Source organism: Macrosteles quadrilineatus, unplaced genomic scaffold, assembly GCF_028750875.1.
Source record: "Macrosteles quadrilineatus isolate MER2022 unplaced genomic scaffold, UCM_ALF_1.0 Scaffold_2__2_contigs__length_208266976, whole genome shotgun sequence".
NCBI classification, from domain to species: domain Eukaryota; kingdom Metazoa; phylum Arthropoda; class Insecta; order Hemiptera; family Cicadellidae; genus Macrosteles; species Macrosteles quadrilineatus.
The window spans coordinates 151,624,198-151,649,284 of record NW_026542595.1 but is presented as its reverse complement, the minus strand read 5'-3'; the positions used below and the strand labels follow the sequence as shown (position 1 = coordinate 151,649,284).

Genomic DNA, 25,087 nt, shown 5'->3' with positions numbered 1-25,087 from the left:
TCAATTTCAAACGAAGTTTCTGGTGAGCTAGAGACTTGAAATTTGAAACATAGCTCACAAATGGATGACAATGCAATATTATATCATTTAATTTTCATATTTCCCTTGGGCTACGCCCCATGGGCTTCCAAATTTTTCATGTTTACATTTTGAAAGAATGTAAATATATCAATTAATTTAAGTCAGCTGTAAATACTTAAATTTGACAGTTCGAAGACCAGAGGTTAAGAGGTATGCTCCCAAGCGATTCTTTATACAAACAAACATTTCAAAATAAAGATAAACAATCTGATTACATATATAATGGCGTTTGTTAATAATGTCAAATGTTATTTATTTAGTATTCTATAACGTACAAACAAAAATTAAATAGATTGATATATTTATAGTTAGTAGGTAGGCCATACATTCAATGTAATACATAATTATATGAAAAGAAACTCAAATAGGCCTTAGATTTCTCACATGCATCTGTGTTAATCTGATATAGATGCTTGAAATAGATTTAACACCCACACAAATTAAAAACTAAAAAGTAGAAAATAATTTATAAATAAAACTTTTTGTAAAACAAAACGTTTTTAAATGCACTAAAAAGAATAAAATAATTTATAATTACGTGGAGAGTATAAATACTTTTAAGATTTAAAACGAAAAACGTGGGGTGCATGCAACTGATAATAATACATTAGTTCAATAGGTGAAGGTAGTTGTAAATTATGTATTGCATGCACCCCACGTTTTTCGTTTTAAATCTTAAAAGTATTTATACTCTCCACATATTTATAAATTATTGAATTCTTTTTAGTGCGTTTAAAAACGTTTTATTTTAAAAAAAGTTTTATTTATAAATTATTTGTAACTTTGTTACACGTTATTATACTTTTCTTACAAATTCGAATGATTTAATTGAAATAATTAATACACTATATTAAAACAGAATGTAAAATGGAGTAGACGACATAGATCTCATACCAAGAAAAAGATCAGTTCAGAAAACAATTGTTGATTATTTTAGGAAATAGATTTCCTGTTGTAGGCTAGATTATAAGATTAATAAATAACTAAAAATACTACTGAGAAACCTCTTATTACCTCATAGAACTGAAACAGCCTTTTAATTAAAATCATTTATTAGCTAATAAAAATAAATATATTGTTTAATTCAGCCTCACGCCCTTTATTTTGGTTGGTTGGAGTTTTTATAATTGTAAGTTTGGTTGTGTTACTGTCCAATATATAATATACCGGTGGAATTCAAAACGTTGGTACAGGACACAGAAGATCACTGTACCAGAAGTTTTCAGCAAGAGACAAGCCAACACTATCATCTAATCAAATAATCTCCGCTAGCTTCAGATGTTATAGACCTGCTAAATACCTTACTCTCTGTCACTACACAGATTTTGGCCGAAAAGGAATGTACTTTTAAAAATAATTTACACTGTAGTAAAAGTAGCCTACATTCATAAGATGTAACATTTTGGTTAGAACAGTTACTCAGTGTAACAGCCCTGCTAAACTTCTTGGCCTAAACACGTGGATCAACGAGTCCCAGCCACAATCAGCTATCTGACCCTGCACATGTTGGTTAAAGTCCAGCCCATACACAAACTCAGAGTGGTGTCGGATTGTTTCTATCGCTTCCGACGAAGCTTTGAAGTCCCATATCCTGTAACAAGAGTGACATTTCAATTAATGATAAACTATGGCTGAATTGACGCAAATCCAAAAGTCTAGGAGTGGTCGAGGAAGTCAAAGACATAAGGATGAAGACAGTCCTGTCCGTTGATATGGCCTAATATTTTGTTGGATATTAATGGCAGTCCAAAAAGCAAGTACAGTGGAACCCCTCATAACCGGCCACAACGGTACCAAGCCTCTGGCTGGATTGGCTGTATAAACCAACCTCTTATACAAAAATTATAGTTTAATTTATACGTAATAATAATGTGTAATCAATTTAAAAAACTTATGATTTTTTGAAAATAGGATTCTGACAAAAATAAATGAACCAATTCAAGATAAAGAAGGTTGGAATGAGGAAAGTTAGATAAATTAAGAGATCACTAGTTGTTGCAAGAGCAAGGATAAAAAGCTGGAGACTGAGATGGGCAGGTCATGTGTGGAGAAGAGAAAATTCATCGATGATAAAATGTGTGGACCGGAATAAACCAGAAGGCAAGAGACCACTCGTCAGGCTGAGACTGCAGTGAGGGAGCTAGGTTCTGAAGGATATGGCTATGTTGGGCACTACACCTGAGGCAGCCAAGAATAGAGAACAGTGGACATACATCGTTGGTGAGGCTAAACACCTCCTTAGGTTTCAATGGCCAAGGAGGTAAGGTAGTAAGTAATCAATAAATACAAAAGTATTGTCAAGTCTCATATGGGAATATTTTTTAGAAAAAATACACATTTTTGTATTACCATCAGAAATGTATCTGTAGTTCAAAGTGGTTAAGAAATAAACATAAAAATATCATGATTCCAAGTAATAACAATTAATATTACATTTTTTATTCACTTTTGTTCTTATGGAATAAAGCGGTTTAATTTACTGTATTAACCCCACACTGGAAACAATCAACCATCTGTCAGTGATTAGGCCTACTAGTTAGTAGTGACTAGTTCAACTGAGTAGAGGAACAGTTCAATGTAAAAAGACAGAATCGGCAGAACGTTTAAGTCGGGAAGATTAGTGCTTGCAACGGTCTATAAGCTGTGAGAAAAAGGCTTTTGGAATGTGTTCTTTGAATCTTTTCTCGAAGGACCGCCCTGTTTGGCCTATGTAAAATTTACTGCAGTCGCTACAGGATAATTTATATACTCCGGTTCTCTTGTTAACATCACCACCTGATCCTTTCGTGTTTATAAGCTTATCTAATTTGTTAGAGGTTCTAAAGGATACTATTTTTCCATGTTTTTTCATCTCATTTTTTATTGTTAGAGGCAATTGTTCGCCAAATTCTGCTGAAACAAACTCACGTTTATTTTGTGGAATTACGAGTGGGAGGATTGTTCAATTTCTTGCGGTGTTTTTTAATTAAATTATCAATCATAACAGGACTGTATCCGTTGGATGTTGTGATGTGCTTTAAGATGTTTCTTTCGGTTTCGTAATCTTCAGTGTTCAATGGTATGGTTAAAAGGCGATGAACAAAACTATTATATGCGGTAAGTTTGTGAGACATAGGGTGATGAGACGTTGCGTGAATAGTTGTGTCCGTAGCTGTTGGTTTCCTATAGATATTGAAGGCAAAACAATTATCACGTTTATTCAATGTCAGATCGAGGAAATTCAGAGAATTGTTTTCTTCTAATTCGAGAGTGAATTTTAATTTGGGATGGATGGTATTCATGAAAGTGGTGAACAACTGAACCTGTCTTGGATTGCCATCATACAAAATCACAATATCATCAACATATCTGTAATAAAATATTAGTTTGTTTCGATAGCGGTTGTTATCGGTCCATATGTATCTGTTTTCGATATTATTGAGAAAGATTTCTGCCAAAATGCCTGACAATGGTGAGCCCATTGCGAGACCTTCTTGTTGGATGTAAAAATCGTTGTTGAAATGGAAGTAGTTTTGTTTCAAATCAATTTTCAGTAATGTCATAAATTCATTAAGTTGGTTGTCGTTCATTTTAGAGTGTTCCTTAAGGTTATTGTGTAGGATATCCAAGGTTTCTTTTACTGGTACGTTAGTATACAGGTTTGTTATATCTAATGAGGCCAGATTAAATCTTGGGTTCAGGCGTGTGTTTTTAATGTTGTTTATCAGTTCAAGGCTATTTTTAAGACTGTGTGTATTTTCTAGTTTGATCTCGTTTCTTATAATGCGCTCAAGTTTTTTAGCTATTCCGTAAGTAGGAGCAGGCATAAAATTCACCAGCGGTCTCACAGGTTTATTGTCCTTATGTAATTTTGGCAAACCTCTGAGTAGTGGGGCTTGAGGGTTGATGGGCTTTAAATATCTGATCTCATTCTCTGTTAACAGATTTTTGCTATTAGATAAGGCCTTATTAATGTCTTTGGTAAACTGGATGGTCGGATGTTTGGGTAGCTCATCAATGTTGTTCGAATTTATGCTATAAAATTTAGGACTTTTTCATTGTAATCAACTAAATTCATTATGACTAAGGAATTGCCTTTGTCTGCTTTAGTGACATATAAATTGTTGTTTTTTACTTTGTTCTGAATCTCCTTTAATATTCTAATTTCATCAGAGTTTATTTTCGAATTCCTATGGTTTTTCACTATCTTGTTAACTTTGTTATTTATCATAACTCGAGCAATGTTTTGCTCATTTGTATCATTTAATGTCTGAACTACCACTTCAGCATTGATGATTTCAGTGAATAGGCTTTTATAACCTCGTTTTATAACCTTTTATAACCTAAATCTTATGCATAAGCAAAAAAGAATCATGACTAAAAAACACACTGAGTCTGATAAATACGATCTGATAGCTTTTGAAGCAATATTTATTAAAAACAAACTAATAAATTGGGAATAATTCTTTCAACTGGAGAGTAAAGTAAAGGATATTTTGCACAATAACTTACCTAGTGGTAAAATCATATGATACAGACGCTAACACAGACAGATGATGAGGTGAAAACTGTATCCTTCTCACAGCATACTCACAGCCCTGAAACATAGGTAAATGTTTAACACATAATAAACTATAAGCACAACACATAGCCTAAGTGTAATATTTCTCAAAGCCACTTTGGAAAAATGATAGACATTACATAAAGGATTTTCTAGTCTGACTTTGTAGGCCTAGCTTACTTCTCCTTTGTAATATCAATTTTGTTATTATTTCTTGTCAATTCAACGGTAGGCCTACTAACAACCCATATTATCTAGCACCTATTTTGTAAATAGGCCTGATTACTGCTGGCCCGGAGGCTCACAGGTTAGGTGTGTGTCAAAAGTTAAAATGTATTTTGTACAGCAGGCAGTCAGATTGCTTTGGAATGTGGATCTTTTCAAATATTACACTTAATTGTTGTAAATTAGCCTAATCTGTTTATTAGAAGTTCTGCTTTGTAAATCTTAAACGTCTCCTGTGGTCGAGGCAAAACGTAAGCAGCCAGTGAAATCGTGATCGTTTCCATCGTCGCTGATCATCATTGTCTTAATTGATCGTGACAAAATTGTGAACATCTTCTGTGGATACGGAAGAATTGTGAACGTCTGCTACAGTCATGATAATATCATAAATGTCTTCTGTGGTCTAGACAGAATCGTAAATATCTCCTGCGGTCGCAGCAAATCCACAAACATCTTCTGGGGTTACCTCAAAATCTTTATCGTTTCCTGAGATTCCAGTAAATTGTGATCTAATTAATTCCCTTAACCGCAGCAGGATTGTCAATTTTCAATGGCTCAATCTTTTTAGAGTTTTCTGCGAATGCAAGAGAATAAAAGCTTGGGTCTAGGCTATAAATTACCTGACCTGCTTGGCCTAAATTATCTATGGCTTAATCTGATGTATTGTTGCCCAGCCCGACCCACTAATTTTGGGACCCGCAGACCGCATTGGGAATTTGCTCTCCCCATTACAATTATTTTCTGGTGGTATTCTTGAAAGGTACAGTAGCCTTTTACATAAACATAAAATATTGAATTAAGTTATATCTTTTACAGTTCTATAAAGTTTTTAGAGGCGTTTTAATGTTTATGGGAAAATAATCTACCAATTTTTTAGTTCTCCCGCAACTTACTCACTCTACCTACAAGATTGGTTAGAGAGAGCTAAAGGTCAAATCACAGGGCAAGGTTATTTCCATAGTAATTTCAACAAAGTAGATAAAAAGTAAATTTTTTTGTACACTTTTTCACAATCAAAGTCCTTCCCAATTTTTATTTAAAGAATGAGTCAATATTCAATTCCATATCTGCTTTTGCTGTGCAATACATTTGTACTATGTGGACACTGCTATACCATTAAATGGATTGTGTTAATCATAGTAGGGTTAGGGACACAAAGAAGAGTACAATGGTAAGCTACAAGTTCTAGAAACTTGGTTTAGGATAACGGTCTTATCTGAAAGTTGAGGAATTTGAAGGTGATCTGAAGACATTTCCTCCAAATTCAGCACTTTGGTTAATATATTGTCAGTGATAGCAAAATGTATAATTTTATACCCATATCAGATTCTGTTATCTTAACAAAAACTGTATTTTTAAATGGTTGGGAGGTAAGAAATATGTATGGTTTTAAGAGCAGCTGCCCTTCAGACCCGGAGCCACATACTGTACTTACAAACTACACATTAACATAGGCCTACACACAGTATACACACAGTACACCTACCACACACAGTAGTAGCCTACCTTCTGTTCAAACACCGGAGTGACCAGACTCCGCATGTCCCAGCCTCTGATGAGTCCGTCACTGCCACCTGTAGCTAGTATGTTCTGATCATACTTGCACCAGCTGCAGGTCAGTACCTCAGCGTCGTGTGCCTTCAGTGTCATGGTGGCTCTTTGAGGAACCAGAGAGTTCCATATCCTCAGTGTTCCGTCACCTGCAAAGTGATAGTGCGGTGATATATTGTGTGGGAATATCATAGTTTCAACATCATTTGCAAAGTCAACCATTAATGGAAACAGTTCAAACTTTGGTCCTATTACCATTTTATGTTTTAAAGCATCATTAAAAAATACAGTAAAACCTCACTAACTTGACACCCGGCATCTCGACAATCAACATAATTTAGCTGGCAGTCAAACTTAGCTGACAGGGCATTGGCAAAAAAAATTTATCAAAACTTGGTTTTAGTTGTTGAATTTTTGACATTCAAGTTTGTTTACTCAATTAGTTATGTAAAATATCAAAACTTGGTTTTAGTTGTTGAATTTTTGACATTCAAGTTTGTTTACTCAATTAGTTATGTAAAAATAATCAGCTCAAATGGCGGTGTGTGAGACTAAATCTTGTAAAAAATATCAATATAAAAATATTCTATGGTTAAAGAATAGAAAATATTCGCAACCATGGCTTCAAACACAAAACTAATGTTAAATCTATATAGGCCTAAATAAAATTACAGTTTTGTCTGTACATTGCTTAGAATCATGCGGTTTTTGGTTATTTTTACGTTTCATAGCCTAAGAAAGCCGAAACGAGTCTTATCTCAATTTCTGTCTGTATGTCTGTTTGTCCATTCTGTGACTCCGTCTGTAACGCCAAAATGTCATTTTACGCGGCCTACTCCTAGAAAACTAGAGTACCGATCAAGGTTTTAATCATTTTTCTGTATTTACTGGATTGGTCAGAGTGTCTTTGGCTACAAAAACATGGCCTCGCTTCTTCAAAAACAAAATAACAAACCACCAAAAACCCAATTTTGTTCGATTTTTGTCAAATTTTCTCCCAATGTTTACTATTTTATTACATTTTATGAAATAACGATCAGCTGTTTGGATTAGTTCTCACTTCTAGCTGTCTCTGATATCTTTACATTAAAAGTTGTTTACAAATAATACCGCAACCATTCCCGATCACGTTTTGTCAGCACATCCAAACCAAGTGAGATTAAAAACGTTGTGCCTTACTTAACCGGTTTAATTAATCGCAAGTGCAACGCTTGTTCTTGAGTTTTGATAACCGGGGAAAATACCGTGATTCAGTGTTGTATTAGTGCAAGGAAACTTAAATTTTTTTAATCATCGTCACCAATACCGTAGCTTACAAAGGTTTCCACTCATTGACGGTGCTTCAAGGACGGTTGTGTAAAGTGCAAAGTAAAAAATAACAACTGCAGTGGGTGATCGTGGATGTTAATACGATCTTGGAAGATCTTTCTGATTTCGCTGTGATCGTACCGTAACAGAGGTTTAACTTAACAGATGTAGCTAAACTCGCTTTTCCAATGTGACACTTTTGGTTTCTACTTACTTACATTTCGAAAACGATATCGGTACTTTTCCTACTTAGGAAATAAAACTAGAAACGTACAAAACCCCAGATTTGTGCGTTTTTTGTCACATTTCCTCCGAATGTTTGCTAGATATATGTAACGATTATCGTTTAGAGATTACGTAATCATTTAAATGAGAAACCTTTGTTTGGATAAAGGTGGTTTCTTCAAACTGTCATTAATATGTTACCTAACATTAAAAGCTGCTTACAAATAATGCTATTAAGGGCGCGCTTTACCCCTGACGCGCAACCGAATGCAAGGGTTTGCAAGATTTCTCTTTTCACCTGCTACATTGAAGATAGAATCAAATTTAAGGTCTCATATTAAAGAGGATGAAATTTTCTATAGTTCTGCGTTTCTATATTTCAATTATCTTTATTACACACCTTATAAACTTGAGTTTTATTACAAGAAAAAAGGGCCTTTTCGACTAGCCGTAACTTATTTAAAAAACGTTATTTGAAAATTTTAAAAACGCAGAACTATAGATTGGTCTTTTTACTACTATAATCCGTTTAGAGTGCGTAGCTATCATTATTGGTTAATTCGAAAAGAGTAATCTTGGAAACCTCTGCAAATTAAAAATTACCACTGTGCGGTGCCGGCGTCTAGCGGCAGCTCGGGGAAGCTCGCCGGAAATCCCCCTCTCAGCACCGCTTCTCACCCCTCCAATGCTTGATCCACGTGTTTCCATCTGTCAAACCCGGCGCTACTCTACCTCTGTGTTTAATGCCTGCAGTACACTATCGCCGAATGTAGGCGAACTAAGGCCCCTATTACACGAGGTAGCCTGGCGACGTCGCCAGCGACCAAACTGGCTACTCAGCTTGTCATGGGGCATTGATTCTTATCAGAGGTGCCCATCCCCCCAAACCCAGAGGCGCAATCCCCCCCCAAGCCAAAGGAGTAGTCCCCCCCAATTTATGCTGCCGTCTATTTAAACCTACCCTCCCCCGCCAATTTATCTGTAAATTTCCCCTTTACCTCATAAAATGAGCATTTAAAGTATTTAGTAAAAGTTGAGGTAAATAAAAACAAACTTTCTGATAATCAAAATTAAATGTTTAATAGTAAACGTCATTTAACAATGTATCATTATATCTAACCAATGGACGAATTAGAAGTTTTTCAATTTAAAATTCAGAATCTGTATTATCAGCCAACAGTTACTCAGTATTGCAATAGAAAATGTCTTCAAAACGTACAATATACTCGGTGAATTACTCTACTCCAACACAGTACTGTAACTGTACAATATATTAGGTGGCGTTAATTTTACGGGGCTTAAGAATTCAAACAGCTTTAAGTGCATTAATAATACTTTGGCAAAAAGTAGGCTATCTTATTTCAGAATTATAGGCAGAGTCACGAAATAGGACAGACTTGTTGCTCGCCACTCTTAGGCTTCCTTCTACAAAAATCGCCGGAAAAAATACCCAGAATTCCTTAATTGCCACCAGCATAAAAGGTTTTTGTGATGAAGTAATCTCATTTTGATAGCCCCAGAATTGCCTCTTACGACTAATAATGGTAGGGTAGAAACGCATCTTGTCAGACAATCCTTAATAATATATGTAAGGTAGAGTCGAATTTTACTTGCTACATATGTTCTGGCGGTTCTTTAACTCCACCATCCGAGGCTTACAAAAGGATCCACTTCTGGAGGTGTCGTCAGAATATGTTACAAACATTAAAAACGAAACACGAAACGATAATAGATAGGCCTATCAATTCACGCGTGTATATTGCCGCGGGCAGGACTGGAAGTAAACTGAATCAGGTTATGACGGAAAGACGTGGTCTCTGGATTGTCGTCTGTGTTATCAAAAGCTGATATTGGACTAATTGTAGTGACGAAGGAGAGTGTTGAAAATATGATGGGATTCATATTTGAGTTTTCCATTCAAAATTATTGACAATAATAACCAATTTATATGCTGGATATAAATGAGGTCTCGAAATTCTACAGTACTGCGCGAAAGGAAATTTATTAAATACTTTTGAAGAGTTTGAAATTTATAAATACATAAAACTAGGGACAGCACACAATTTTTGAGTGAAAACACTCGATTAACTATGAATTCCATTATATTTTCAACACTCTTCTCAGTCATTACAATAGTGATCAGCTGTTGAAAACTCAGACGGCAATCTAGAGGACACGTCAGTCCGTCTCCGTCATAACCTGAACCTGATTCAGTTTACTCCCAGTCCTGCCGACGGCAATGTACACGCGTGAATTGATAGGCATATCTGTAATCGTTTCGTGTTTTGTATTAAATGTTTGTAACGTATTCTTACGACACCTCCAGAAGTGGATCTTTATGTAAGCCTGACGATAATGGAGTTTAAGAACCACCAAAACATATGTATCAAGTAAAATTCGACACTAGAATATTAAGGATTGCCTGACAAGGTGTGTTTTTGTTTTTACCATTCTTAGAAGCAATCTTAATTACGAATGGCAAAATTTTGTTGTTGTTTATACAAAATTATACATTCATTATGATAGCTAGCAAAAACATGTCCCCCCCAAAAGCCCCCCAAAAAAGTCCCCCCCCAAAAATTCCTGTGGCGCAAACGCGCCACAGTCCCCCCCTCTGGGCACCCCTGATTCTTATGGATGTTATTACACGAGGATAGCCAGCGACGCAGCCACACTTTGGCGACCGACTGGCTACCGAGCCCCGTCGCCACTGTGGTAGCCACTGGCTACCCATATTGGCGACGCTGCGTTGTAGCATATGGAGCTTATTACACTAGGTCGCCAGTATCACGTCGCCACTCGGTCAGTTCATATCACGGGGGTACTTGCACACTGTTGTGCTGTGTGTTGTGAGACCTAACAACTCAAAGAAACTAGATTGTGACATACGAAAATAATTGAAAAATTTTGTATTGTCCGCACAGAGCTCATCAAAAAGGGCGTAATATAACCCTTTTGATTCTCTTGCACTAAGCATTGGATGAACGTACATTTTTCTCTTCCTTTGCCTCCTTTTCTTCAGAAGTAACAGAAGGAGAAGATACTTATAATCACTCATTATTCACTGTAAACACCGCTCATAACAAGTACAAGTGCAAGACAAGCAAAATTTTGTTGTTGTTTATACAAAATTATACATTCATTATGATAGCTAGCAAAAACATGTCCCCCCCAAAAGCCCCCCAAAAAAGTCCCCCCCCAAAAATTCCTGTGGCGCAAACATTAATAAGCACTCACAACAACGGCGCCACGGCGGTAAAATTCTGGCTACTCAACTGGCTACTCAACTGGTTATAGGTTTGGTGGCCAGTGCGTCGCCAGGCTACCTCGTGTAATAGGGGCCTAAGACGAGCGCGATAGTGTACTCGGTGTGCTCGTGTACATTTGGGGTAGTTCGCATCGCCAACATTCGTGTTCGGGTGCGCTCGCTTTTTTGGCAGTCTCCCGTCACGAATCAAAGGAGACGAACTAGGACGAATGCCGATCGCAGACGGGCACGAACACAGCCAGTACACACTCGCTGTCATTCGTAGTCATGGACACTCTTTCTACAGTATTTACTGCAGCGGTGGTGTAGTTAGAGATACTTTTAGTTTTTGTTAATCAATTATTTACTACTAGATCTTATATAGATAAATTGTACAAAGTATGGAGTGTTCTAATGAGGAATCACTGTTATTTTTGGAACTATACCGTAGTGAGCCTGTTCTGTGGCCGTGGGATGATTTAATTGCATAGCCTATATACATAAATAAAGTATCGCTTAAGAAAACAAACATTTTAATAAAAAAATTGGCATTAATTTTACATTACGAAGCCACAGAGAAGTAAGAAACATAGGATACATTCAAGTGGTGTCTAACTCAAACTACTGTAACGGAAATCATAGAATTTCCTCTATAATTTTCTAGAATAGTCTTTGACGTTAGCGGTTTGGGGTTTGGTGCGAATGTTTTGCCACGAATACGCAATATTGGACTCAACACAGTTCGGCCGAAGTTAGCCGATAGTGTACTTGGTTAGTTCGGGATCGTTTGGGCTTCACATTCGTCAACATTCGCGGTCGCAAACTAACGCGAACATTCGGCGAAACATTCGGGCGAATGTTTGGCGATAGTGTACTGGTAGCATAACTGTGTTTGTGAAGTTTAGAGATAGTTAAAAGTGAGTTTTTAAATGCCTGGAACTTCAAGGAAAACTCGTGTCAAACGACATTTGACACTTTCCACTAAAAGGAAAAGGTCTACAGCGAAGAATCTTGATAAGTGGTGGGAAAGAAAGAGAAATATTTGGTGAGTGGTTTGTTATATTATTGTTATTATTATTGTTAATTATGTTTAGGAATCAATATAAGGCAATTAATAAGCAGATAAAATTAGTACCGTAACTGTCTTTATAGGTTTGAAGGTCATTGTCAAAATAAGGCGAACTTATGACAAATAAGGCAACAACTGTTATAAGGGTTATAGCTACCAACAGACTGTCATTGTTTTGTTTATAATCCATAGCAAAAATCTATACAATCTATATCAGCTAGTACTTTGTGCAGTGAAATATAGTAATAAACAATGTACAAATAAATCTTAGATCTGTGTGTACCGGAGAAGTAAATAACAGGGGGCCATTGTTAAAAATCAAATTATTAGTACCAGTTGTTTATACTCAATACAATAAACGCGCGGGCAATTTTTTAAATGTGTTTTAGATTACCATAAGCGGGATATAATCATTAAAAGGTTTAAAAAAGGTAACCTAATCATTATTTAAACTACCAATTTTTTTTCAGCCTAGTATCTGCAAGCGCAGGGGTGCCCACAAGGGGGGGCTGTGACGCAGACTGCGTCATTGAAATTCTTGGGGGGGGGGCTAAAAAAATTCAAATGGGGGGGGGGGCTAAAGCTAATTGCAACAGTGTTCAACGTGACAACAATCCAAAATATATTACGAAGTCGCCGTAATAGTTATATTATTTAATTAAATTAGTTAAAATAGGATTTTAGGATAGTTTAGGATTTGTGTAGAAAGTTATTATTTAAGATTAGCAAGTCGTGAGATCTAAGAGAAAGGGCACGGAATGGCTCAACTGCTGCGATAGATAATAGATAACACGTGGTACAGACACGTCCAGCTACACCGCGAGTTAGCACAAACCGCTTTGTTGACATAAAGCTCGTTAAAATACAATCAAGTAGCAAGTAGCATAGGTTACAATACTTTGAACTTATCTGTAGATACTCGATTACCTGAGTTAATAGGGAGAGGGGGGGGTAATGAAAAATACGGTTAATCCAATATAGTATAAAAACAGATGACAAACTCATTAAAACGCTGTAAACAGCCATTAACGTCACGATTTGCATTTTTATAAACGAAATTCAATGTTGCACAATCATTATTATTGTATATAAAAAATAAAATAGTAATCAAGATACTGTAATAATATAAATTAACAAAATTGAAATACTGTTTGTTTGTAGTTTGGACACCTCATGGTTTGTCAGTGGAGAAGATCATGAGAGACGATGAGTTCTGGAGGAAGAATATGGAAAATCCACTAACTGACTTCTATTTCAAATGCATTCTGCCAGAACTTATTGATCCCAGATACCCAAGAGGGCTACCCATCAGAGATAGGATATAAATTCTATTAGGGTCTATATCCGAGATTTAATTCATCAAATCATCAAAATCTATAATCCATAATCAACTCAATCATCAAATCCTTATTAATAAATATATTTTCAAATAATTTTATAATCCTACCGAGTTTTTAAATAGTTGCCATGTAATCCAGGATGTGGACTAGGGTCCTGTTGGAAAATAAAATAATATTAGGTACCCTTTATGTATTTGTTGTGTATACTTTGCATATAGTGAAGGACAAATTATAATGTGTATTTGTACGTCATGTACACAAATTTCCTTTTTTTACTGCCAATGTCCATAATTTTAAGATGTCTAATGGTGTAGAAAAAAAGTAATAATTTTGAATAACAAACATAGCTTACTTCGCTACATTCTACCATAGATGAAACAAACTTGTTGCTTAGTCTATGATTATACTGTACGCGACATCGGAGCGCTTACACCCAGTAGTAGCCTAGTTTGAGTTGTGTGGTTGTGTTGATGCGACGAGGCAAGGCTACCGAAAAGCGCTGGTCTACTGTGGCCGTGGCTGGCAGTGAGTGGTGCGCGGGCGGGCGCGACTGCGCGTGCGAGAGCCATCTCAGTCTCAAGCGCTGTGCAGCCCGGAGTTCGTTGCTTGCCAGTTGCGGCCATCTTGCCATTTCCCCTCTCGCCGCATCGCTCCTAGCGCTCCCAACTCATAACGGCGTAACTGGCGTTAGCAACAACGATCGCAGGATTTCTACTGCGGGTAAAGCGCGCCCTTAATAGGAAATAGCTTTGATTTTTGAAAACTAAAAAAAATTAAAACCAAAGGAGATTTTATCGTTAATAACATCATCAATCGTTAATAACTTCGGTACCGGTACTTCACCACATCAAGTGAGTTTTTTTTTTTTTTACCCGAATAAAGTGCGCAGTAGTGAGGTTGAGTTAGTGTTTTAACTAGGTCTACTTTTAACCACTGTGAAAAGTAACTTTCCATTACAGGCCTACCTTAGGGCTATGCCTCATAGATCTATACTGTAAAGCAATTCCTTTCATCGTTAGATATAAAATATGGACTAACACGATCAGGTGACATTTAATTGCGAAGCATTTGTTTTGGCTTTGAAACTGTCAGATATTGTATTTGAGAAGGTTTATATGTTTTCCTAAACAGTTATAGTTTTGCCATCATATCTGGAAAAATGCACACTAAATATGCAAACGCAAACCAACTCCTGTTTTGAATATAAGGTTTTGACTTACTACAAGATTCCTGTACGTAGAACGGGCAAACAGCTAGTTAAGTATAAATTTGTTATACATTTTAAAGATTTTTTTTCTTAGTGATTTAATGCTGGAAACATTTGATAAAAATGCCCACAATCAACTCCAAAACATTCTTCGGGGTTTTCCTAAGGTAAATCTGAAATTTTCTTTAAGGTGTTTTAGCTTAAGCAAGCAGTTTACCTGATACTGATGAAAAACATGAAGGTACATGGGGAGACCACATGGCGTTATATACTAGCTGTGAGTGTCCTAGGAATGTGGCTAGGGAGATTGCACGGTTTGGGTCCCACTGGAAAATATCAAAATAAATTTTAAAAGGCAGGATTATCACCATGTTAGACAGAGTAGGAGCCAAAATATTAATAATTAACAATGTACACTTGGTCACCATTCATTACCGAGGATAATTTGGTCTAAACTACCACCAGTAATTTAAAAATAAAAATACACGTGGTTTTTAGTTCCAATACTCTTCAATACCTCTACTCCTAAGGTAATAGACGACTACAGGAAACAAACTACAGCATACAGGATAAAACTTTTTCTGTTGCTATAAACCAAATTTAAATATTTTACTTACCAATGAAACACATGTCGCTTACCTTAACCTTTATGTCAAAATATTCCTCTTGCTAGTTTTTGCAATAACTTAGATCAAGGCTGACACCAACACAATGGAGGGTAAGCCTAGATGAGTTAACACCTGGCAAACTTATTTAACAAATCAAAATTAAACTGTACTATGGAACAAAAAAGGCCTAAGATTTTTGTTCTTTGATGAGGTGAAAAAATGTATATAAAAATGTATAGCCTAGCCTAAGTGATAAAATAGCTAACCTTTAATGTCAGAGCAGTCAGAAGTTACCAAAAAGTAAGTTGTTTCACTTAACTTTTATAAGAATAACGATCAAACCTCTTGAAAGCAAACTTGAAATGTCTATGACTATACAAAATGAGGGATCATAGCTCAACCATTCAATCTTGGTCTAGGCTAAGTTACATACCCACTGAAATAAATGAGCGAGGGTATGTTTCAACCTCGAATTCATTATTCACTTAGTCCACAGCAGAAAGCGGTATGCACAGTGACAGACCAACTCCCACACTACACACATCACCTTTACAACAATACTGACGCCAAGCGATCAATCTTTTGCAGAATTACATAAAATGGCCGCCATTCCTGAGTCTACTGCCAATACTGAATTCAATGTCCGCAGGTATAAATTCATTGTATAATGTGCCGAGTGTTTGAATAAAACTTTCATGAGCGATGTTGTGAGCATTGTACTGCTTGAAGAAAATTAATTACATTTTACTAGCCTACTTAATCTAGTTCATACTTAATCTTAAGTACATCAGCAACGGCAGTCATCTTATCTTTAAGTTAATAGGCTTTAGCACATACAGACTGATTTAGGGTTGCCATATCCCCGGATTTTCCCTGAGATTACCAGATTTTGACGTTCACAATTTAGCTCCAGGGGATTTCTGCAAAAAGTTGCCTACTGTGCATACAGTCTGCTATCTAAATACCACTAGCCTAGCCTCCTAGGCCTTTACCGAACGATTTGAGGTTGAAAAAAACCTACATAACAGAAAGTTAGCCTAAACAAAGGCATTTTCAAAATCTTGTGTTTACTTTAAAATATTTGACAAAAGAAAGAAAATGGGTCCACCTATAGAAAATAAATCATGGAAAATACCAAGCAAATCTGTTGTCACTTACCAACTTGACACTACAATCCCAAGACGCAGACAACACAAACTGTTCTTGTCTTGTTTGACTCCAGTCGACACTGTATACTTCCTTCTTGTGTTCTCTCAGCGTCTGAGGGGGAAGCTGTAACAGACACGCTTCTTTAAAACTCAACATCTTAAAGTGATGAGGCAGTTTTAAAACCAAGCAAACATTAATTTATAAGACTCTAAAATTACACAAATAATTATGTAAGCTATTATGTAAATCTCTGTATTTGTAAGTCTTATATGTAACATAAGGCATGTTTTAAAATAATGTCATGACTTAGCTAAATGCAGATTTTTTGTTCTTTTTCTGGCTAAATAAATTATTGCAGAAACCAAATCTTGATTAGGTACCGGTATCTCCAGCAGTCGCATAGACATGACCAAGGTCTCACGCGGTGGGTCTCTTCATAATTTTCTACAATTACAGCAATAACTTGAACATCTTCCACGGTCTTGTAAAAATCATCATCGTCTCCCGTAGCCACAGAAACAACATAGCTTACTTGTAGGCCTACAATCTTTTTCCGAAATTGCGACAAAAGCGTAAATTTTTCTATCATTAAATCTTTGCAGTCACTTTCTACGATCCCTATAGGCCTAGTAAAAGCTCGACTCAACTCGACTTTTTATTCTCTGTAAAATAGGCCTACGACAGATTTCAGTGAAAACCTAATTACGGTATTTGAATTTTTCATCATCTGATTATACCTGGGAGTTGATTTGGATAATTGGATTTCTATTAAAGGTCTAAGTTATATATGGATTAAGACTGGCTGGGTAGCTGAGTGGTTATAGTGCTCGCCTGATAATCAAATGGTTGCCAGATCGATCCTGAGAAAAGTCTAGCTTTTTAGATGGTTCGAAATTGGATTCTGACTAAACTTATCCGTGATCATTTGGCTTTAGATCAATCATCTTGGCTAATGAAACAGCTGACTTATATTCGAGTAAAAATATGCACCTAGGCTGCATCCCTATCTCAATTGAACTTATGAAAATATTACAAGAATTTAAGTTTAAATAAACTTGCAGTAATAGGCTAAGTAAAACATGGTTTACCTGAGGACAGGATATGTTCCATAGCTGCAGAACTCCGTCTCCACTGGCCGTCACAACAATGTTGGGGTCAGTCTCGCTCCAGACAACGTCAAACAAGCCGTCCGGCCATTGTGAAGTGGACAGCTCAACTAGTGAACCATCAGGAGTTACTTCTAGTACAAATAGAGTGCCTCCTCCTGTCGGACAAAGAATGATGAAACCCTCTAGTCAAGGTACTTTGTTGCTGTAAACTTAAACATCTTGATCTTAACTTAAGTTAAGTTAGTTCCCATCTCTAAATGACTTTTGATATAACAATAAATCAGGATAGGAGTTAAACTAACATCTACTGTATATTTGTAGTTAGGTTGTGTACTAGCCAGGTTGGATGGCTACCATAATGGAACGTAACTTATAGTAGCCTAGCGTAAATACTTTTACAATAAGTTAGTTGGTTTTATGGAGTTCGCCTGTGACCTTTATTTTAAGAGGACTAAATTAAGTACAATGTTGAGTAATTTCAAAACTAAGCAGTGTTCGTTATCACATTACAAAAGGGTAATTATATCGACCTCCGGACCTCACGCGAAATTAACAATTTTTTTTTCCAAAATGTTCGAAATTTCACGCTGATTTCAAAAATGATTGTCGTTTTTTTCGGAAACATCCCGTTTTCCCGGAAAATGGGAAAAACGGGAAAAATATTCTTTTGCTCAAAACCCATGTTGTGGGTACTCAAATTGTGCGGAATTTTATCCTGAACAAGAATATGTAAATTTTATTACGATCGGACCACTATTAAGTAAAATATCACCGAAAAACGGGAAAACGGGGAAATTTTTCTTTGCTCAAAACCCATGTTGTAGGTACTCAAATTGTGCGGAATTTCATCCTGAACAAGAATATGTAGTTTTTATTACGATCGCTTTTAAGTAAAACATCACTGGACAGGTTACCCAACCTAACATAACCTAACTTAGGTTTACATTAGGTTAGGTTAGGTTAGGATAGGTTAGTTTAGATTAGGTTAGAAGTTAGGTTAGGTTAGGTTGAGTTTCGTTAGGTTAGGTTAAGTTTGGTTAGGTTAGGTTAGGTTAGTTTAAGTTAGGTTAGTTTAGGTTAGGTTAAGTTAAGTTAGGTTAGGTTAGGTTAGGATAGGTTATTTTAGGTTAGGTTGGTTTAGTTTAGGTTTGGTTGAGTTTCGTTAGGTTAGGTTAGGTTTGGTTAGGTTAGGTTGAGTTTCGTAAGGTTAGATTAAGTTAGGTTAGGTTAGGTTAAGCTAGGTTAGGTAAGGTTAGGTTGAGTTTTGTTAACCTTCGAATCTAATCCTGTTTAGATAAGGTTAGGTTAGGTTATGATAGGTTAGTTTAGGTTTGGTTAGGTTAAGTTAGGTTAGGTTGGTTTAGGTTAGGTTGAGTATCGTTAGGTTAGGTTAAGTTTGGTTAGGTTAGGTTAAGTTTGGTTACGTTAGGTTAGTTTAGTGTAACCTAACTTAACCTAACCTAACTTAGGAACTTAGGTTAGGTTAGGTAAGTTTATCAATAACATGAATATTGCAAGTAAACTAACCTAAACTAACCTAACCTTACCAAACCTAACCTAAACTAACCTTACCTAAACTAACCTATCCTAACCTAACCAAACTAACCTAACCAAACTTAACCTTACCTAACCTAACGAAACTCAACCTAACCTTAACCAACCTAACCTAACCTAACTTAACTTAACCTAACCTAACCTAAAATAACCTAACTTAAACTAACCTAACCTAACCTAACCAAACTTAACCTAACCTAACGAAACTCAACCTAACCTAACCTAACTTCTAACCTAATCTAAACTAACCTATCCTAACCTAACCTAACCTAATGTAAACCTAAGTTAGGTCATGTTAGGTTGGGTAACCTGTCCAGTGATGTTTTACTTTAAAGCGATCGTAATAAAAACTACATATTCTTGTTCAGGATGAAATTCCGCACAATTTGAGTACCTACAACATGGGTTTTGAGCAAAGAAAAATTTCCCCGTTTTCCCGTTTTTCGGTGATATTTTACTTAATAGTGGTCCGATCGTAATGAAATTTACATATTCTTGTTCAGGATGAAATTCCGCACAATTTGAGTACCCACAACATGGGTTTTGAGCAAAAAAATATTTTTCCCGTTTTTCCCATTTTCCGGGAAAACGGGACGTTTCCGAAAAAAACGACAATCATTTTTGAAATCAGCGTGAAATTTCGAACATTTTAGAAAAAAAAAATTTTAATTTCGCGTGAGGTCCGGAGGTCGATATAATTACCTACAAAAGTTATACACTTTTGAAGAGCATGATTATATAGTCTGAGAGTCATTTAACTTAAGCTATCTAACTTAGCTGCCAAAATTCACTATTTCACTAACTTAGAGCAAATAACTTATAAGTTAACCAACGTTTAACTTAGATTAATCTTTGAGTCTCTTAAGGCCTAAGTTATTTAAAACTTACTTACCTGCTAGTCCAAAATACTGGCTGGTGGCACATACAAGCTTCTCTGGCTGGAATGGTGAGAAGCGTACGGAGTAGCCATGTCTGTTGGGAGTTAGGTAGGTGGGCATTCTGTCACCAGCTAGACAGGGGCTTCTGCGGATCGCTCAGTCATTTGAGGATTCAAGGTAGGTATCTGAAAAACAAAGAAAACTGTTAGATTTGTTTCACAGTGGTAGGTACGGCAATTGTAGGTAGGCCTAGTTTAGACATGGTGAGGGTTAGCCTAATTTCTACAGCAGGCTAGAACCAACAATAGGCCTGTTTTGTCTCTGAAATGTTTCTCTATAGGCTACGACATCAACATACCATTTTAGGCCTAATAGAATTACACAAAACAAAAGCATGTAACCTAGTCTAGGCTCTAGGTCCAAACCTCAACAACTTGGTAACTTAATTGTTGTTAAATTCTGTATTAGCCTAAATGCATTTTGGTGTAGAATATCTTTTAGTTTAAAATTAGTAAATTTACCATAGAAGTTTACTCACCAATCAGTAAAAATAATATATGAATATAATAAATTTTGTAAATGATTATTCTACAGAAAACCTAAAACAACAATCATGATTCATGATGGGAAATGGAAATGTCATTGACACATGTTTTGTTTTATTTTGTTTGTGTTTTGCTTAGAGACAGACTCTCAGCGAAACAGTACCAGCCCTACATGTGCGGTGGCACGGCCACCTCTAGCTTCAGAAGTGGCAACATCGCAAGTAGGGTTGTAACAGCTGTTTTGTTTGAAGGTAGCTAAAATGGTAATTTTTACTTTCTCCCCCTATACCATAGTTTGGAGAAAGTATTGTTTTCGTCAAAATTTTCGAGTTTGAGTTTTGAGTGGATATATTCGTTTTGAGTCCCCCTGTGGACCCAAAAAAGTGGTTTTCGAAGTGATGTCTGTGTGTGTGTGCGTGTGTGTGTGTGTGTGTGTGTGTCTGGATGTGTACAGAGCTAGAGACTACACCTGTGGTCCGATTTCGATGAAATTTGGTATGTAGGTTCTAATCCATGGTATCTCCAGGTGTTTTTTCATTTTTTTGAATTTTTGATTTTTAATGGGGATTTTCCCATAAAAACCCATAAAAAACAGGAAAAATCGAATTTTCTCAAAAATGGCCCGAACGATTTTGATAAAAAATTAATATGTTGTAGCCCTTTAAATTCTGAACAAAATGGTACAAATCCCATTTCTCTAAAAATTACGGTTCAAAAGTTATTGTAAATTATGTTATTTTCCCATAAAAACCCCATAAAATAACGAAAATAGGACTTTAGAAAAAAAATCCGGTTTTTGATGAAAATTTAGTATGTTTTAGTCTTTTATATTCTGAACAAAATGGTACAAATCCCATTTCTGTAAAAAACTACTGTTCAAAAGTTATTGTAAATTATGTTATTTTCCCATAAAAACTCCATAAAATAAAGGAAGAATCGTATTTTCACAAAAATGGCCCGAACGATTTTGATAAAAATTTAGTTTGTAATAGTTCTTTAAATTCTGATCAAAATTGTACAAATCCCATTTCCGTATATTTACTCTCACCGCTTACACATGATAAATGTTGTTGACAAACTTATGGGAGAAAGTATGTGTCATAATGCTGATACCGTTTATTTTTTTTTTATAATACAAAAGCTTGTTTACTGGGCAATTAAAATATTGATTCCAATTTGATGTACAAAAATAGATTTTTAATTTAAACATTGTTTTGGTTTTCAATACTATATATTTTATTTTCAATCTTTTAATAAATTTATGTTCATAAATTTAAATTTAAATAAATTATACACGAATTAATGAGCTGGTGTCACCTGTCTGCCATGTTGTCTTATGGGACGTCTAGCGCTAGCACGGGCGTGGTGCTAGACAACACCACTTGCAACGTTGCCAATTCTACCAGGCCGGGGCCTGGAGATGAAGGTGGCTGTGGTGGTGGCCGTGAATTCATTGTTCTAAGTAGGTAATCTAACTCTATATAAATTAGACATAATTTTTTCGTTTTAAAAGTTGTGTTGCTATAAACATATACTAATCGACCACCCATGAGGAAGATACTGCAACTATATGATCATAAATTCCTATAAGACGCTCAGATTTCAATTACCATCTTAACTCGAATGACTACTGGTAGTAGCACCAAAGACTATATATTTCTTCTTTAGACAATGATTCTGTTCTCTAGTAAAGCTATTGAAAGAAAATCATGTAATTCGCGAGAGATGTCCACCACTTCATGGTGTAGATTTATTATGCTACTAGCAGGGTACCCGTCCTTCATACGGGGTTGGAAAATAAGTATAAATGCAGATATACTCGACCTTTGCGTTTGCAATGTGAGAAGACACGGTTTGAGAAAATTGGCTTCCTCAAATTTACGGTATGCTAGTATTACACATCTACCATAGCCATAATGTTCTACCACTTCACCTACACAATAGAGAAAGATAGATTATTAAAAATTCACAAAATATCACAAATCATTCATGAAATTAAAAAAATAAACATAACTGTAATAAAAATCCTACTTTGACAGTTTTCATTGCGTATCACAGTTTTTTGTGGATGAAAAAAATAATAGTGCTGCACCCTGTTGGTAAATCTTATAAATGTTTAATGCTTTTGCATATAATAGAACCAACTCTTTTAGTTGACACAGCTGGCTAAATTTGTTAATTCCCTTTAAAAATATGAATACTCATAAGGTTAACATGGGAAACTGCAGAGCCACTGGGGCGGAGCCCGAAATAATTTTTGAGATAAGAATATGCCTATATGTTAATCGGGAATGTGAGCTATCATCATGCCAAATTTCAGCCCAATCCGACCAGTATTTTCTGCGTTTACTTGTCACAAACATACATCCATACATCCAAACTTTCTCATTTATAATATTACTAGCTGTAACCCGCGGGCTTTGCCCCGTTTAACTTCTTAATTTTCAAGATTATCTCGTTCGCGTGGCTCAATCACGTCCTGGTTGAAGTTTGTTCGCTATGCTCACTCACCTTTAGGTTGGAGCTCGTTTGCTACGCTCACTCACGTTTAGGTTGAAGCTCGTTCGCTGGGATCATCTTCAAATGGTCCAAAGTCGTTTGGTCCACAGTTTATATTGCCGTTCGTTTGGTCCAAAATCGTTTGGTCCAACAGTTAAAAACTCGTTCGTTTGGTCCAAAATCGTTTTATCCAATTTCATTTGGTCCAAAGTCGTTTGGTCCAACAGTTAAAAACTCGTTCGTTTGGTCCAAAATCGTTTTATCCAATTTCATTTGGTCCAAAGTCGTTTGGTCCACAGTTTATATTGCCGTTCGTTTGGTCCAAAATCGTTTGGTCCAACAGTTAAAAACTCGTTCGTTTGGTCCAAAATCGTTTGGTCCAACAGTTAAAAACACGTTCGTTTGGTCCAAAATCGTTTGGTCCAAAAGTACAGGCCAAACTAGAAGTAAAATGTTGCATTGTAGAGTAAACTTATGAAATATACTGTACGTTATATTGCCGTTCATTTGGTCCAAAATCGTTTGGTCCAACAGTTGTAAAACAGTTCGTTTGGTCCAAAATCGTTTGGTCCAACACATTAATACGAGTTCGTTTGGTCCAAAGTATAAACTATTGCGTCCCTCACATTGAAGGCGTTCAAATATCCGCCGTCGTATACAATAATAATATTAATACAATTTTTGCTTTAAACATGTTGACTTTCTATGTTTTTAACGTTAAAGACGCCATCAAACCACTAAAGCGTACATAAACAAACTTAAAGCTCAATAGTGTATCATACGGTTGGAAATCTTATAAATTAACAGTTTTTATCACATTTGGCGACCTTCTAATATACAGAGTGTTCAGTGGACCAACGTGTTTTAAATGTTTATCATACACCTTAATTTGTATTGTTGTACCGGTACCTATTTACAATGGAGTGTTTACTATTGATCATGGTTGTCTATAATTCTTAATCAAAAGGTAAAAATTGAACATGAAAATTACATTAATTAGCCTACTCATATTTTCTGGACGTCCACAATTTCCTGGTAAAAATTTTGTCTTACAGAATTATATATAAGGATCTTATTTTCTTATTTTAAAATTGATGTTCTTCTGTATAATGTCATGTTTAGCAATATAACGTTCCATTACGAACAGTTATATAATCTTAATATTACAGTAACTCTTTCAATCATTTCTTATTGCATTATGTTATATCTATTGTACTGGTTGGTGTCTGCCTTTTTGACTACTTTTGCCGATATTTTGTCTTATTATTCAATACTGACAGATCATCACGAGATTATTGTTATACATGTGTATTTAATCATTGGACAATTTCCCATTATGTAATACGATACAGAATAATAAAAGTGCAGAAGGCTTTTACAGTCTATGAAAATGAATGTTAAATAGGCTACTTTTATTTATCATAGACATATCATTAAGGTACATCAATTATAGGTCTACTCTTTGTGATATGCATAATTGTCTGAGACAAACATTCAGGCACGTTGCCCATATTTTTTTTTAAAATAATAGTGGTTTTCAGTAACTGGATTAAATTTTTAATAATTTTATGAATAAATGCATGATAAGTTATAGAAAGTTATTAATCCTAAATTCCAGTTTATTACATACTTTTAGAGAGTTTACTTTGATGCATTCATTCAGCTTAGTTAAAGAATACACAATGGAGTCAGTGAATGTTATTCAACTAAAGATGTGATGGTCGAACAACGGATCTAAACCTCACTATACACAAACAATTCGGAAACACAACAGTGTCATCACATCTCATCGCATTTGCATAATTTTTTACCAAGGCTGGACTAGGTTATGGATTTGGTTCAGCAAATGTTCAAGATTTGTGGTCAAACTTCCTACAATTATGGTTCATTCCATCCACGAAATACATGCACAGCTTTATGTGATCGGTATGGCCAAGGCAAAACTACCCCAT

The 25,087-nt window shown here is 35.8% G+C and overlaps 1 protein-coding gene across 1 annotated transcript; it reads right to left on the bottom strand.

The window, feature by feature from the left end:
• Positions 1 to 870: 870 nt before the first annotated feature.
• On the bottom strand, positions 871 to 20,718 carry LOC128986321 (peroxisomal targeting signal 2 receptor). The gene is made up of 8 exons (XM_054406640.1): positions 20,630 to 20,718; positions 20,106 to 20,276; positions 17,639 to 17,814; positions 16,560 to 16,673; positions 15,011 to 15,119; positions 6,353 to 6,546; positions 4,573 to 4,658; positions 871 to 1,672 (listed from the first exon to the last, which is right to left on the bottom strand). Exons 2-8 carry the CDS (start codon positions 20,209 to 20,211, stop codon positions 1,501 to 1,503), a joined length of 957 nt encoding a protein of 318 aa, XP_054262615.1. The 5' UTR covers positions 20,212 to 20,276; positions 20,630 to 20,718; the 3' UTR covers positions 871 to 1,500.
• Between the last annotated feature and the right edge of the window lie 4,369 nt (positions 20,719 to 25,087).

What these genes read in the sequence shown, in the direction of transcription:
- LOC128986321 (XM_054406640.1), bottom strand. Translation starts at nt 20,211, where the DNA reads ATGCCCACCTACCTAACTCCCAACAGACATGGCTACTCCGTACGCTTC. An exon ending in CCAGTATTTTGGACTAGCAG is followed by an intron (nt 17,815 to 20,105) that starts GTAAGTAAGTTT and finishes TTTGTCCGACAG; the next exon opens with GAGGAGGCACTCTATTTGTA. An exon ending in ATGTTTTTCATCAGTATCAG is followed by an intron (nt 6,547 to 15,010) that starts GTAAACTGCTTG and finishes ATCACTTTGCAG; the next exon opens with GTGACGGAACACTGAGGATA.